The sequence below is a fragment of the Nuphar pumila genome, chromosome 14, assembly GCF_984573655.1.
Source record: "Nuphar pumila chromosome 14, dmNupPumi1.hap1.1, whole genome shotgun sequence".
NCBI classification, from domain to species: domain Eukaryota; kingdom Viridiplantae; phylum Streptophyta; class Magnoliopsida; order Nymphaeales; family Nymphaeaceae; genus Nuphar; species Nuphar pumila.
Genome location: NC_143262.1, coordinates 73,175,932 through 73,193,703, shown reverse-complemented (window position 1 = coordinate 73,193,703; position 17,772 = coordinate 73,175,932). Strand labels below are relative to the sequence as shown.

Genomic DNA, 17,772 nt, shown 5'->3' with positions numbered 1-17,772 from the left:
TATTGGGAGTGTATAAATAGGCAACATATACCGAGGAACAGTACTTTATTTGGACCACTTTGTTTGTGATCAGATGTGTCGGCATTCGATCCAGTAATTTCACTATGAAGACATGACTTGCTTAAATACTTTTCTTGTTTCTGTTTTTTATCATTCCCAGTTATAACGTATGGTACCTGGACACTCCATTTTGCCCTCCGTACTCATGTCGACACGCGTGTCCCTGTGTCAACACACTTGGATACCTAGACACGCCATTTTTACCCTCCGTACATACAAGTTTGTATTCAATTTATAATTTATAATTATATTTTCAGTATATAATATATATTTTAGATATAGCATATATATTTAGATTATATTCAGTTTATTTTGAATTTGTTTTATATATATATATATATATATATATATATATATATATATATATATATATATATATATATATATATATATATATATATATATATATATATATATATATATAGCCATGTCCCCGTACCCACATTTTTTGGAATTGTGATGTCGTACCTTCCATACCGCACCCGTACTCAGGTGACATAGGTTATAACTGGTTAACCCTTTTCTATAATTCCTTGGATTTTAAAATTTATTGGTGCTTTCTTTCTGCTAGTTATTTTTGTCGTCTGTTCTTTGCCCAACTGGTTCTACAAAATCATTTGGGTTAGAATTATTCACTGATCAGGCTTGTCCGCTTGATGCCATGTGTTGATTCTGTTAGAAAGTGGCTTTGAATACATTAGGTTCAATAAAGAACCCATACACATGCACATGAAGTGCGAACAAACCCATTAAAGGGAACAACACAAGCACATAATGTGCTAACACATAAACCCACACAAGGGGCAAAAATATGACATAAAGTCATAAGTTGAATATTATTGAAGAAGAAGGAAGAAGGGGGTATAAACCCCATACAATGGAGCATAAGCTCCTCCAAGGAGTGAAGAATACAAAGGGGGGAGACCCCTATTTATAACACAAGAGAGGGGCCACCAAGGGGGCTCCCAAAGGAGTCGTTGGGAGCCCCCAACGACTCTTTGGGGAGCCTCCCTAGGTGGCGCAAACCACAAAAAAAGGAAAAATAAAAAGAAAATTAAAAATAAAATTACAAACATATTCCAAATGGAATATGCGTAAAAAATGTGAAATGTCTAAACTACCCCTATGCCTATAAATAGATAAATATATATTTTATATATATAATTAGGATAATACATATGCATATATACCATATATGAATATGTATTATCCTTTATATATATAAAATATATATAATATTACAATTGTCGAATGATACATTTTAACACCCCCCCTCAAGCTTTGCGTGGAGGAACGATAAGATTGAAGAAAGCAAGAGGAAGAATCTCAAGGCTTCAAGAGCCTTCAGTACGAATGACATTGTAAATGTCTCCCTCCAATGCCTTTAATGATGAGCACATTCCATGATCTATCCAAGGTACTTGTTTTCCTCTTATCTTCAAGATCCTGAGGAACAACAACAAAGAACAAGTAAAAAATATCTTTGCACTTTACTAAAAAAGGAACATTCCTAACAAGGTGCAAAATTTATGCATAATAGGATAATTATTTTAGCATGAAAAGAAAATTTAGAAAACCAAAGTTTTCAAAATCATATATCATGTTTAAAAAGTGAGCGGAAACATATTGCAAGAATGCATAATGCATTCATAAGGTCCAATATTGGACAAACGCAACCCCATAATGAGGGAATAACAAAATAGTCCACTAAGGGACACCACAATAATCCTACGAAGAGGCATAAGCAACAAATACTTTATTTAATGAGATCCTAAAAGGCCATAAAGAGCATATGCATATATTATCATGAAATAAATTAATACGTAAAGGAAAACATGTAATAAAGTGCCAAACAAGAGAAACAAAGTCTCCAAGCATACTTTAGACAAAAATAAACACAAGAGTTCACAAGGTTTTAAATTCATTTACGAGGCAAAACGAATAGTGTTATTTGAGTAGAGAATCTTCCCCATTTAGGAAAATCTCACTCAATTGACAAAAAGGACACATTTTGCATACAAAAGTGGCCAAAATACCATAAGCACTTTAATATATAGATTAAATGCCAAAAAATCAACTTGATTTTAAAATATGCATATCAAAAATATAATTCACTTGAATATCTTAAAGCACAAGTCATGAATGAAATTTTGCAAATTTCAACAATAGTTCATCCATTACAAACAACTACCTCATTAGTCCTTCAAAATCCATAAATCAAGTGTATAAGCTACTAGATCAAGAATATAAATATAATGCCATTAAAGGCCAAAGACACACACAAAGGTGTGCCAAAGAACCTTTTGTCTACATATAATAATAGTTGAAATGAGTGCATCTACGACAAGAACAAGAGAATACACGCCAACATGAACCAAAAGCATCTCTTGTCTACGTAAAAATACACTCAAAACCAAGTATGTTCAGCTACTAGAACAAGAGTAACAAGCCAACCATGGGCTAAAACATAATACATCTATTGTCTACATAAGATGGCACTTGAAATGAGTGAAATAAGCCAACCATGGGCATACATCTCAGCGACTAGAGCAAGGACACAAACGCCAACATGGACTAAAATCACACACCATGGTGTGAATCAACATGCCTTGTCTATATAAAATAACACTCAAGACAAGTGCGTTCAGCTACTAGACGAAGAGAGCAAAAGCCAACAAAAGGCTACCAACACACGAAGGTGTAATAAAATTCTTGTCTACATATGATGACACTTAGATAAGGGGCATAAAAGGAGAAGACTTTTGAGGTAATCAAACTTTGTAATGACAGACATATATATAAATCAAACCTTGAATCAATAGAACAATATTCTTCAAAAAGAATACCCATAAAAATAACATTTTGGAATAAACTATGTAAAAGTATCTTCAACAAGATACAACAACCGATAGAACAATATTCTTGAAAATAAATGTGTGAACATACACACACCAAGAACATACGGAACACTTGTGCACAAAAGCACAAAATCACAAATGTGCAAATGCACTCATAATTTTCATAAACAATGGAAGGTTGGGCAATAATCCCTAAAACCTTGATTTCAATATACCTTAAAACATTTTAAGGTTTCAAACATCATATATCCATCACATTTATATATAAATAAGAGCGTCCATAAGATCAATGGCCAACATCAAACTAGTGACACACTCATATACCAAATCATTCTAGAGTCCCAAGGTGCCCATAACTCACCTCAACCCCCATCTATAATATGGTAAGTGGACAATCTAAAATGACATAACAACGAGTGTCACACTCATAATTAGAGATCATATACCAAATCATTCTAGAGTCCCAAGGTGCCCATAACTCACCTCAACCACCATCTATAATATGGCAATTTGGACAATCTAAAATGATATAACACGAGGCGCACATAACTCACCTCAACAAACATCTCTAATAAAACAATAATAAGGCCAAAACAATGATGCATAAAAGAAACATGTGATGGACAAATATAAATGCCACAAAAAGGCAATAAATACTTTAGGAATCATTTTTCAAAGAAAAGAGGACCGATTAAAAATTGAATCAAAGGTCCAATATAATCAATCACAATAATATGCTTTATAACAACAATTTTGCATAAACATGAATTATGCTTAATCTTCAAAAGAAGTCATTTATACAAAAAAGACTTATTATGCAACTAACACAATTATGAAATATTTAACATCATGCGTAAGAACCGATTTGGAATAATCAAAAAGTCAAAAACAAGCCTCAACTATGATAGATATAAAGTGCAATTAAATGCACACCAAATAATAATAGATGCACTTTTATGCAATGCAAGATTTTTAAATGACAATAATCTTGAATGAGCAAATAACAAACTTAGGCCAATATAGGCATTCATAAAGATGGTGAAGTTTGAAAAATCTTATGAAATCCACTATTGTAACTTAAAAAATGATGCTCACAACCAATCTCAAAAGATCCACAAAGGGTTACAAGTATTAATGAATCGTTGAAGGATATTATGCAAGGAAAAAGATACTCACAAACAATCTTCTCACAACAACCATGAAATCTTCATAAAAGAGTATATACTCACAAGAAGATTATAAGGACCGAAAGGCTCCTTAAAGAGAGCTCAAAACACACAAAATTCCCAAAGAAAGGGGAAACTCCACTAAAGTGAGAGAAATTCCAACAAAGAAGAATAATAGATTTGTTAAAAAAAAACCTTATGATAAAGTAAGATTGTACTATGGCATAAATCTATAAAATTAAACATTTATTGAGGAAAAATTCAAAAGCTTTTAAGTTTTATCAAAAAACATGACTTAATAGATTATTACGAACTCCTAATGTAATAAGTACGTAACAAACATTAGTGAAGACCATAAATTTTATAATGAGACAAGCTCTTTAAATCAAATTGAAAAATCTTTTAAGAGTATAGAGATGCAAAGAAAATTACCATATTCCATAAGACTATTTTAAAACTTAATTCAACCGGAATTATATAAAAAAACTTTCTTAATTAAATGTTGCTCATATAAAAACTTATTAAGGAATTTAGCATTTTTCGAAAAACTACATCTCACAAACATTTTAATCTTAACATACCTTTCTTTAAAGACTTACCATATATAAAAGGTATTCTTATAAACAAAGTTAGATTTAAAATATAAATTCAAGGCTCCAATGGTCATAAATCTTTACCGACCCATTAAGTTTTGAGCAATCATATATCTAATTTTTTTCGCCAAACAAGTTATCATTTTCAAATTTTTCAAAGAAAAACATACGAAAAAGTATGTATACGAAAAAGATTCAATAGAGTATCAAGTAACTCAAATTTTTATAAAAAGACATAATGACAAAGAGTACACATAAAAAAAGCATATTAAATTCTTCATACAATACTTAAAGAAATAGAATGCATACCTAATAACTTTAAGAAAGAAAAGAGAGAGAAATAAATACTTCACCATTTTTCTTTAAAAATTTCTTGAATACCACGCTTCCCGATGCACCGAAGAGCAACTCGATCTCAACCTCGCTCTGATACCATGTTAGAAAGTGGCTTTGAATACATTAGGTTCAATAAAGAACTCATACACATGCACATGAAGTGGGAACAAACCCATTAAAGGGAACAACACAAGCACATAATGTGCTAACACATAAACCCACACAAGGGGCAAAAATATGACATAAAGTCATAAGTTGAATATTATTGAAGAAGGAAGAAGGGGGTATAAACCCCATACAATGGAGCATAAGCTCCTCCAAGGAGTGAAGAATACAAAGGGGGGAGACCCCTATTTATAACACAAGAGAGGGGCCACCAAGGGGGCTCCCAAAGGCGTCGTTGGGAGCCCCCAACGACTCTTTGGGGAGCCTCCCTAGGTGGGGCAAACCACAAAAAAAGGAAAAATAAAAAGAAAATTAAAAATAAAATTACAAACATATTCCAAATGGAATATGCGTAAAAAATGTGAAATGTCTAAACTACCCCTATGCCTATAAATAGATAAATATATATTTTATATATATAATTAGGATAATACATATGCATATATACCATATATGAATTTGTATTATCCTTTATATATATAAAATATATATAATATTACAATTGTCGAATGATACATTTTAACAGATTCCTGCCAGAGATATCATCTGTTAATATTCGGTTCCAACCTATTAGAACCCACGTGAAAGCATCTTTTTTTTAGTACATGATAATGTTGTGTAAAGTGGTAGTGTAACGCCCCAAATTTCAAACTTGCGAACCTTTTCAGAAAACATGCAAGAGACTAGAAATATCTCTTTCCTTCAGAGTTTGTTTATGAAATCAGTGAAAGATTTTTCTTTTGTTAAATCAGAAGGCAAGCTGACAACTTTGGGCACGTTAACTAAAAGAACCAAAACTCACAAAATTAGGGTATCATAAGGAAAATCCGTTACAAACCCAAAACGTCCAGGACGCTAGCTAAGAGCAGGAAGAAGTCTTGAAGCCATCTTGCAATCGCGCCATCGCCCGTAGTGTACCTAATTATCACCTGTACCCATAGAATGAGTTAGTTTCACGAAAAACTAGTAGGTGCACAAGAGAGACTACAGGAAACTGAATTAAGTACATTTAATTCAGTATGTTACGCAGTTTAAAGCAAATATGCAGTTAAACAGGTAAGCAATGCAAACAGGTGAATAGTGAAAACGCGTAAGTAGTACAAGCGAATAAGTAGTGCAAGCGAATAAGTAGTACAAGTGAGTAAGTAGTACAAGCGAGTCAGCAGTGCAAGCGCGTAAGCAGTGCAAATGCGTAAGTAGTACAAGCGAGTAAGTAGTGCAAGCGAGTAAGTAGTACAAGCGAGTCAGCAGTGCAAGCGAATCAGCAGTGCAAGCGCGTAAGCAATGCAAATGCGTAAGTAGTGCAAACAGTAAGCAGTTCAAAGCAAGTAAGAACTGACAAACGCAACATACGATTGAATTGATCGTAGGCTGTGAACCACCACGCAACTAGCTTGTTCTCGTTCCTAGAACGAGATCTCTGCATTGAATCAATATCAGGACATCGTTTGTCGCTCTCACGACTTTTAACAAACGCTTTGTCCTGAACAACCTTAATCTATTCCCATCTCTCAAAGCCTTACGGGGCCAACAGTCACCGGTTATGACTCACTAAGGCGTCATACTTCCTTAGAAAAGCCCACCCTTCCGTAGAAGGTCCAAAACATGTTCACTATCTCAAATCGCTAACGATCTGATTCTCACATCTGAGTCCTGCATGTAATCATGCTAAAACAGAAAGCCGAAACTATGAATTCATAGTTGGCTATCACAAACAATCTCAGAAGATCATCACAGCTCACCATAACTTTTTATGGTAAGCAAAAACAGAAGATCCACGTCGGATCGCTCGGTCCAGGAGATATACGACCTGACAAGGAATTACCGCCCTAGAGGGTATACCTGGTCTTGGACCATACACTTCCTCACAGGAGTTCACCGTCTTTGCGGCTACCCATTCGTGGACAGTGTACATCCTCACAGAGATTCTACCACTCTAGCCGGGTCACCTGATCTTGATCATACATACCCCCATAGCGAAACCTTTGGAAAACCGGTCCCCAACAAATGCCATATCCAATGAAAATCATTGCGATACACACATCAACACAAATGACCTCTCTCAGGGTCGATAGCCACTAATACAATCAACAAGATAAACGTCGGATCACCTGGTTTGGGAAATGTATAACCTCACAAGGAATTCCGCCCTAGATGGTATACCTGGTCTTGGACCATACACTTCCTCACAGGAGTTCACCGTCTTTGCGGCTACCCGTTCGTGGACAGTGTACATCCTCACAGAGAATATACCACTCTAGCCGGTTACCTGGTCTTGATCATACACGCCCTCGCAGATAATCCTTTGGAGATCAGGTCCTCAACAGACACCCCACTCAGTGATACACGCATCAATAATCGACTGCTCCGAACCATTGGCCGCCTCGGGGTCAGTAGCCACAATATGGGCACAAGCATGTATATCAGCAATATGCATCGTATCACTCCACACTGAAGCATATAATCCTACGAATCGTATTATTGCCACAAAGAATATTGCAATCCTCAAATAGGGCCTCAAGCATGCGCAAACGACACATGAGAACACGCAGATATGGTAATCTAGTTGATTCTATAGGCAAAGAGTAACTAACTCTATCTGACAGCCAAACAAAACAACTGAATAAGACAAGCACTCGTAACAATGCTCGTAAAACATACAATTACCATAATATGGCTCAGTCCATCAGCAAGTAATTAAATTAATCGTAAGGCATAAGCTATTTCGTCGTAAGTAATTCATAAGCTACACAGGAAAAACAATCATACAGTAGCAGTTATATCACAATATGTAAGCAGCTTATAAGACAAGCGGCTACATCAGTCCTAGTTGCCACCAGTATGCAATCACATCCATCACAAAAGATGCAGGCCAACAAGTGTTACGCTGCAATAAGCACCAAACAGTTCGACCAAGGGGTAAAGCAAGTCACATGCTAATATGTAGCAACTGACATAATGCTATTATTATTATAAGCATTTAACTAGTATGAGAAACTCCTTATTACTCCGCAAAGAACTGCGTAAGCAGTTTAACCAACTAGAGTAACGCCTTGACAGGCGGGTACAACTCTACGAGTAGCATACTGAACTACCGAGCAAGCAAGCAACCGACCAGTGTGAACAAACTTTATGTTTCGATATTACTGGTCTGCGGGTACGCACAGGCAAAGCGTAGAAACAACTGAGACTAGTTCGGGCGTCTGTTATTCTATGTATTTTGAATAACCCGAATAGCTAGTTGAGTCCGCTCCTAAAGGGTCGGCTTTAGCCGAGAGAGGATTCCCCAAAGGAGGCAGTGCCACGGATGCATTCAACTTCTGCAGAAGTCTTGAGCTAACTATTGTAGCCCCTTTCCCCTTAACTCCAATGACTGGGGAGGCCGGATCATTGCCCGTGGGGTGGTTGTTAACAACCTGTCCATTGGAGTTTTGTACCGCTCTGTCCTCTCCCTTGACAGAACAATCAGAAGCGAATGGGTGCGTTAGGGGTTGCTTAACTAATGACCCATCCTATGCTGTGGTCTTTAAACCACTCGACTATCTTGCCTGTGAAGGCGAATGTGAGGCCATTTATGTGATTACAGCATTGTGCATTTAGCACTGTTCGAGGTCGCACGACCGTCTCATCCAATCATCGCAGTACTAGACGTGTCGTGCACGACTACAAGTACTCTAGGATGAAGGAGGGTATAGCTCCTCAATAGAAGCCTCAACAGGAGTGTTTCACAAAGATGTAAAGTTTATCAACTTTACTTTATCTTTTGAAACAACAGTACCTTGTGCCAACATTATACATGTGATTATCTCGAATCTCATCCGCTATCGGGATATCTACATGTCTCGCATGAATCGATACCGGCCTCGATAGACGGGACACGAGTTTCTCAAAAGAACACCCGCTAAGAAGTTCACTCGAACCCCCAATTCGGGATCACCCGAGATATGCCAAAAAGGCGAGCAGAACCAGCCAGTCACATCCTTCCAAATGCTTCGATTCGGGGCAGTCTTTGATGCTTTTGCGCAGCTCCCTAAAATCTCAAGTCGACTCTACAGGACTGCGCACACGAAGAGCCAGGATCCTTGCGAGGTATCCCTCTCCTTAGACAAAGGTGTATCGCCAGCTCCCGCCTGAACTCTTGTCGCAAGAGGGAGTGATAGATTTCTCTTGCATCCTCCACAAGGATGCCACAAACGTGTATGCAATGAGCGAGAAGCTGAGCTTCATCTGCAATAGCAAGGCAGTAACAACACATGCAAAAGCAAGAGCCTACGCGCAAAACGCAATAGCAAGGTAAAGACGGTAAGCAGGAGTGCAACGCAAAATATCGGCACGACGCGCGATGGCAAGTAAAGACTGTAAGCAGGAGTGCAACACAAAACCTTTGCGCGATGCACAACGACAAAGTAAAGACCGTAAGCAGGAGTGCAACACAAAACCTTTGCGTGATGCTCGACGACAAAGTAAGAGACTAGGATCGCGAAACCGCGTCCTTGAGTTAAATGTGTACTCGTATAAATATATATATTTGTATATATATATATTTATTTAACGTTCCTTTTTAGTTAATTGAACTCAATTCAATTGTCCAAGTCTTCTGTGCAATCTTCCCCTACGTTGAGGGGTGACGGTCCTCGTATGCCAGCGGCGTAGGTAAGCATGAGCTCAAGCCATGCAGGGCGAGCAAGATCCACCGTTCAACCTGTGATGCTAAAAAGGTTAGCATGCCAAAATACAAATGAGAAGTGGGTCCGGTAAGACCTGCAGCAGTACCGGACCCCGATACGAGGGTAGGCAGGGAGCTCAACTCCCTGCAGAATGCAGAAGAGCAACAGAGGCAGTAAGATCAAGGCAGAGGGGCGAAACCCCCTACCAGAAAACAAACAAGGTGCAGGGGGCAACTGTCCCCGCCAACCTTGAAGAAATGCGAGGCAGGGTCCAATGACCCTTACTGCAGAAGAACAGATGCAGGCGACAGGGGGCGTCGCCTCAGTCGACAAAGGACAGGCAGGGCTCCAGCCCCTGCCGACCTACCAGCAACGACATGCAGGGGCTTTAGCCCCTGCCGATCCAAAAGTCTCAGGCGACAGGGGCGATGCCCCTGTCGTCCTGCCAAAAGACGATAGGTAGGGGCCACAACCCCTACCAGCCAAAGGTAACAGAGAGAGAGAGTGAGGGGCAGGGGCTGGAAACCCCTACCAGTCGATCAACAACAGGCGGCAGGGGGGCATCACCCCCTGCCAACCAGCCGGACACAGGTGACAAGGGGCGTCGCCCCTGCCAGCCTGCCGACTGAAAAGGATGAGAGAAGAAGAAGACGATGGTCTAGGGAGGGGGCTCGACCCCTCCCCTGACCAAAAGAGACAGCAGGGAGGCTCGATCTTCCCCTGCCATCAAAGGTATCAGGGAGGGCTCGACCCTCCCCTGCCATCAAAGGTAGCAGGGAGGGCTCGACCCTCCCCTGCCGGAAGAACCACGAAGAGGCAGGGGCTCTGCCCCTGCCGAGAAATCCACAAAAAGCAAGGGGGCGGAAGCCCCTGCCGAAAAGGTGGGCCGACACAGGGAGTTCTGCTCCCTGCCGGCAAAACATGAGGGACAGGGGGAGCGGAGCCCCCTGCCGACACAACAAGTGACAGGGGGCGGAGCCCCCTGTCGATGAAAAGAAAGGAAAAGGAGAAGGGGAAACGAAGAAGAAGAAAGATGAAAGAAGAAAGATGAAAGAAGAAAGAAGAGGAGCGTACCTGGAGAGTCGCCGGAGCGGAAGGCGATGGCGGTGTCGCCGATGCCTTCGCAGAAGAGGGAAGAAGGTGGTGATCGACGACTTCGGTCGTCTGTGACTGCGGCCGTCGACCGCTGCGGAGGACAAGAGGAGAGCAAGAGGGTGACCGAGGGGGAGAGCCGATGAGGCTGTCGCCGATGGCAGCCGTCGATGGTCGCCAGTGGCTGCCAGGGAAACGAAGTTGTCGGCTGAGGCCACCAGACTGAAGGTGGTTGTCGGCGATCGATGACGGTGCTCGGCAACGTAGAGAGAGATGGGAGTCGGAAGAGACGAGAGGGGGAAGGAGGTTTCGAGAACCTCCCCCCTTTGTCGCTGCGTGCTTTTAAAAGCACGCAGCTGACTTATTTACCCGGGTCGGATCCGGGTCCGGCCCGGATCCAAATGATTTTTTTGAGTTGTTACAGGTAGTCCAAGGCGAGGTGCTTGGACCTGCCAATGAAGTGAAGAATAAGCGTCGAAGTGTAAATGTAGCTTTACAGATAAAATATTTAAAAAATAGCAAAACTTAAAAAATCTGAATAAATATGTTTGGATGCATTACTTCTTAAATCAACATTGTATAACTAACAGAGAATAACACATATATTTCAAAACGCAATATCTAGCAACATTTTTGGTGTAATAATTTTAAGTTATGTGATCATTCAACTTTTTTAAGTAACAAAATCACTACTGCCCATCCGTGATTAATGTCTTATAAGTGCTATAAACTATAAACAATAAGACAGAATAATTAATACGCTTATGCAATTTAAGAGCACTCAGAAATATATTTTATGCAAGACTATGCTCAACGCTAAGGTATAACATGCTGGCCTTCTTGGCATCTACATATGGAGAATGGTTGAGGTAACTACATGCTTTAATTTTGTGAGGAGGTACCTGGATTACAAAAAGATGGGTTTGGTCCACAACCCATGTTCCTACACCTGAACCCCAGTCTGAATCCAGTTGGGTATGAATTCCAAAAGAAGCATGTTTTGCATGCAAAGTAAGTCCTGACTCAAGAAGGGCTTGTTCAAATAATTAGGCCCTAGTTCAAAGGAGCCACAAGCAGACCTGGCCCCATGCCTGATTATGCAGGTGGTGATAGGCCAGAGAGTAGAAGAGGAAGAAGGCAATTGGGTTGCAGGTCAGAGAGGGCAAGTGGGTAGGTGACTTGTACATCTTTATCTTTAAAACACAGGTTACATGCTATCTTCAATAAATGTGAAGGTGTGATGGTCAAGTCTGGATCTTATAAAGGCAGATTCTTGTGAGATTTGCAACTTGAAGTTGCTAGTGAAGCTTATGCATAAACCTATGAGGCTGTATGCCAATGAATGTTTCCTATGATATAGAAACAAGATCGACCATTACATAAATTAATTACTGGCATGTACTCATGGAACTCCTCTGGACTAATGTTCCCTTTACCTACTGAGCAACTTGATTCCATCTATATGGCTGATAATGGCACAGAGTTTTCATAAAACTAGAACCTGTAAATATTGAGTATGTTCATGTGTGCATATGCAGTTTGACGAGAGTTTTTCAACACACTAGGAGCTTTTTAAGTTTAATTATGCTGGTATAAGGTGATGTTATAGGGCGTCTATTGAGAAATGCAATTTCTTGGGTTGCTGGGGTAGTGTTGAAATTTAGAAAATTCTAGTGCAAATGTTAAAATAATCCTCATGGCTTAGTGATGTGTAACAACTAAATTAAAGTAAATCACAAGTTCATTCATAAACAAGGGTATAATGCCATGTTACTTGGAAAATTTAATCTTTCTGGATCTATCCAATACTCTCAGCTTTCAAGATAGCAGCGACATGCATGACAGTCAGATGATGCTAGCTGTATTATCAGCATGTTTTGAAGATTGATCGCTTTTGTCAGAGTCATGCTTTCTTAACAGACCTTTAATCTCATTTCTTGGTGCTTGTTGGGGGAATCTGTTGAATGTATATGCTGATAAAAACATGTTTGTTCAGTTGCTGCAGATGGCCGTTAAATATCGATGGAAAGTCCTTTTGATTCCTTGCGAACGACATTTGATTTTTTTTTTTTGATTTTTAATCCTTTGCTGGAAATGTTTGTTTCTGCGAGGCTTAGGTGTTATTGATATAACTTGGATCATTGTTTTACACAAAAGATGCTTAAGCTGTTGGATTAAGATATGGACAGTAAGAGAAGGATGAGATTGAAGTTACAGGCCTTTTGGGCTGATTTGTTTTTCTACACACATATATTATGTATGTATTATGGTGTGTGCACACATCATGTTTAATCATGCCTTTTTTATAGCAATAACAAGTCTCAATTTGTATTTTTTTAATACATGAATATATCACTATGATGCATGCACGTATCTGTGATACATACAGTGTATGTTTCTCTTTCAACCTAAATCAAGTCAACTCTCTTTGTGATCTATCCTAATCTTCCATTATGAATATAAATATTTTCTTAGCTTCTGATCCATCCTTGTTGACCCATTTTGTGTTTTCATATATCGATATGAAATTTTATGGAAAAACATTTAGATTTTGCATGCTGATACATAGTGTTGCTGCATTTGCATGAACATAGGTTGATTTTTCATATGTTATTCATTTTCCAGGCAGATAATAAAACCAATAGATTCAAAGAAAGAGTTTTGAAGAAAGGTGGGACTTGGAGAGACATACATGGTATTGATGAGAAGAAGGTTGCTGCCATTATTAGAGAAGACAAAGTTGATATCTTGGTTGAGCTTACCGGGCATACGGCAAACAATAAGTTAGGGATGATGGCTTGCAGACCTGCCCCTATTCAGGTATTTCAACCTTAACAGGCTTTAGACCTTTCAGTTCTTGTCATTGGCATTCAATTTTTACGTATTTTAAGAAGTTAGGCAACTTGGAGAATTATTTTCATTTGTTCCTGTCTGATTGTCCAGTTTGTTGAAGGTTGTCATAATTTGAGTATCATTAGGTTCTCAATTCTCTAATTTATGGGTGGAAGGATATAATTTGAAGAATAACACTTGCTGCATCTGTGTATTTCCAAAAGAATTTGCTTGATTAATCATCTTCAAGGGTTATCAGATCTGATTTGCGGGCTATCTTGTTCATGTTGTTTCTCATGGACAGTGTGTGTATACCGACCTAAACACCAAGTGCACTATAATTCATTATAGACAGTCAAACCTATGTCAGACAGAGTTAAATTGTGTCCTTAACTTCATCAATGTTAATGCTCTTGATCCTTTATTTGTGGTTATCCTTTTTTTTCTTTTGCTTTCATGTCATAATTCTTCCCCCTTGTGGTGGTTCTTAATTTGGTGTTCTCAGACTATGTAACTTCCAATCCAGTAGATGACTATTTGAATATGTATGATGGTACACAAGACACACATTGACATGCACATTCACACAAGCGAGAAGGTCCATATATATATATAAGAGAGAGAGAGAGAGAGAGAGAGAGAGAGAGAGAGAGAGAGAGAGGTTGGTGTGAAATTGATATGTGCTAAATGGTTTTTTCTGCCCTTTCGATGTTTTTTCACAGTTCTGACCCCATAAATGTGTTGGGCTGGACATGGTTGATTTAGTCCACACCTGGATCATGTGTTTTTGATGAAAAAAAATGATATTTGGAGCCTCAAAAATTTACTAAGATTTTTGGACCGTTGATTTTTCGAACCTTATAAAAACCCACCCATGTTTTGGAATCGAACACTTCAAGAGCCTATAAAATCAAGTACATAGATCACATCTGTACGGTCAGAATTTAAAAATAAAATGAAAAAACCCTGAAAAACTCATTTAGCAAATTAGCATGTATCATTTAGCACCTAGCATTTCCACCTACCCATTACTCTCTATATATAGGGCCACTAGAATATGAGAACTAGAGTGTGAACTAGGCATTTCCTGATACCTTTTTTGCAAATCTGGCCTTGCAGATCTGTTCAGCATGGTCAATTTGCTAGGAATCGACTGTTGGATCATGCTTTTTTCGAATAAAAAACATGGTTTTTGGATGCTTGAATATTTACTGAGCCATCAACTTTGCCTTAAAAAATCCTGCTTATGCATTGCAATCAGATGGTTCAAAAGCCAGTTTCTTTAAAATCAAGCATGTAGATCACATTCTTATGGTTAGATTTAAGAAAAGAAATAAAAAAACACATGAAAATCTCAATTCACACTCTACATCTCATATTCTAGTGGACACACACACACAGACACACACACACACTTTCTTATTCAACCATGAATCCACACTGCTATCATCATCTCTCTCTCTGTCTGTCATCAGCACAGCATCAATTCTTGGTCATCTTACCATCTGGCCTCTTGAAATTGTTCAGTGTACGGTGTAGATTAGTTGCTAATGATGCTAAACCTACAAATGCACCCACATATCAAACATTTACAAACTTGTAATTATAGGAGACAAGAAATCTGTATATGTTGTGGTATGGAGGTTGTAAAACCGCCACATGTATCTTGTGGATGCACTTCTCACTTCAATCTCATCGGCTGATAAATGAGCCAAACAAGCCAAGTTTGTCCTGTTCAAGATTTTCTCATTTAGGCTGAACCCTTGTTCGAGCTAGGGGCTTAGGCTCATGGCGAGCCGAGCCGACTCCATGCTTGTGAAGAGCTTGAGCTCGGCTTGTTTAAAGGTATGTATTTTAGCATTCTCAATGGTAAGAATCAAACACCTAACCACATCCTATTGACTGGAGTAAAGCCAAGTTACACGCTACTTGTCTGGTTTTCTGGCCGTACTCATTGTGTGTCAGATGTCATATGGGAATCACAAGTAGTGTCATATGATACCTTTTTTATACTTGCATCTGCTTATTGCATCTTCTGGAGAAGAATTACCATGATATATGATAGCAACAAACAATATTCAATCTCATCGTGTTCTTGCCTGTCAAGAAATTCTTGATAAGAAACAATAGAAATGCATTTGTACGAGAAAATTATGGGCTTCGGCTGGCATTTAACCGAGATATTTTCAAAGTAATAGTTCAACATTGAGAACTGCATAAGCTCGTACTGAGACACCAAGGCTTGCCTGTATCATTGAGAAAATAAAAAGTTAAGCATAAATGTTCATATCATCCTGATAACCAGATAAATATTAACTGTAGCAAGGCAATCAGATGAGTTTGTTGATCACATGATATCTGATGTGTTTACTGCTTTATTCATGAATATATGCAAGTGTAGTGTCTACTATAATGATTTTACAGGGATGTAGGATTTTTTATCATTAATGTTCAAAGCCATGCCAGTTACATCAACTGCCTTCATTGTGCTGAAGTTTGTGCTGACTTCTTGAATTTGTTGGTTCTCTAGTTGTTCAATACATAATTTTCTTATACTGATTATTTGTATTCTACGCTTTGTTGGACTAAGTTGCTTCTATAATCCTCTTCTGTGCTGGTCATTCACACACAGTTACTTGCAATTTTTATAAGATATACTCCTTAGATGCTGTTTGGGTGAGAGTTTCCTGTCATTTTGGACATTGTATCAATAGAAAAATGAAGGTTGCTAATACTAGACAAATCACTCTTTATCTAGGCTGTTCCTCTTATATTGAAATTAAGAAGGCCAGTTTAACATGACTGTATCTTGCCCTAAAATGTTATTGAGTTTAAGTGGGATAGAAGAGATCGATCTATGTTAAGCAGATGGATTTCCGTTGATGATTTCTTTTCTCGTTTTCCCTTTCACTCTTTGCCCTGCTTCAAGTTTTTCAGAATTTATTAAGTACCAATCTCGATGTCCTTAGTTCAGTTTGTTCTGGAGCCCAACAGCTTCTCATTTGATTTCTATTCACAGGCAACTTGGATCGGTTATCCAAATACAACTGGATTGCCTACAATTGATTATAGGTTCACTGATTCACTTGCTGATCCTTCCAACACAAGACAAAAGTGCGATTCATTTCCCTTATTAGAGATTCATCTGCTTGTCAATTTTTAGATTTTCTTAAGCTTCCAGGTAGAAGCTAATAAGAAGTGTTATTGATTTATTGAGTACTTATCATTCTTTTACAGGCATGTTGAGGAGCTTATTAGATTGCCAGAGTGTTTTCTTTGTTATACTCCCTCTCCGGAAGCAGGCTCTGTTTCGCAAACCCCGGCACTGTTGAATGGCTTTATTACATTTGGGAGCTTTAATAATCTGGCAAAGGTACCTCACAATATGCTATTTGTGTTATATTTGGTTTCTTTTGAACTTGCTGTTATTGTTTGGATTACATACCACAGATTGTCTTATAAGTAAAATTTACCTCTTTCTGCCTTTTGATGCCTGTTACTTCTGAAGATAAACATTGACCTGCTTGAATATGATTTCTTCCAGATAACTCCAAAGGTGCTCCAAGTTTGGGCAAAAATATTATGTGCAGTTCCAAACTCAAGGCTTGTGGTGAAGTGTAAGCCCTTCTGCTGTGATAGCTTAAGGCAAAGGTTCCTTTCAACACTGGAGCAGTTAGGGCTGGAGCCACTACGAGTTGATCTTCTGCCGCTGATCCTTCTCAATCACGATCATATGCAGGCTTACTCTCTAATGGATATTAGGTAAGACTTGATTAGCTTTGATTTTATTCAAAAGGTGGATCGTCATGTTTCAGTATGCTTGTTTTTACATTTTTATGATTGCTGAATAGCTAGTCTGACTAAGATTTCCAGTTGTTTGTTCTTTTCTGTCATTTCTTTTTCTTAGTTTATCGAAATATGGCCATATGAAGAATAAAAGTTCTCGCATGGGAACTAAATGGTTGCTTGCAAAAACGCTGATGGTGTCACCATACACATGCTC

At 38.6% G+C, this 17,772-nt stretch overlaps 1 protein-coding gene across 1 annotated transcript in view; it reads left to right on the top strand.

Annotated features, from left to right (window-relative positions):
- LOC149816969 (putative UDP-N-acetylglucosamine--peptide N-acetylglucosaminyltransferase SPINDLY) overlaps window positions 1–17,772 on the top strand; it is a 75,379-nt gene that overhangs the window by 50,959 nt on the left and 6,648 nt on the right. Inside the window, exons 12-15 of the mRNA XM_089987836.1 lie at window positions 13,563–13,757; window positions 16,789–16,883; window positions 17,007–17,142; window positions 17,314–17,531. Coding sequence (XP_089843962.1) covers window positions 13,563–13,757; window positions 16,789–16,883; window positions 17,007–17,142; window positions 17,314–17,531 — 644 coding nt within the window. The remainder of the gene's footprint in view (window positions 1–13,562; window positions 13,758–16,788; window positions 16,884–17,006; window positions 17,143–17,313; window positions 17,532–17,772) is intronic.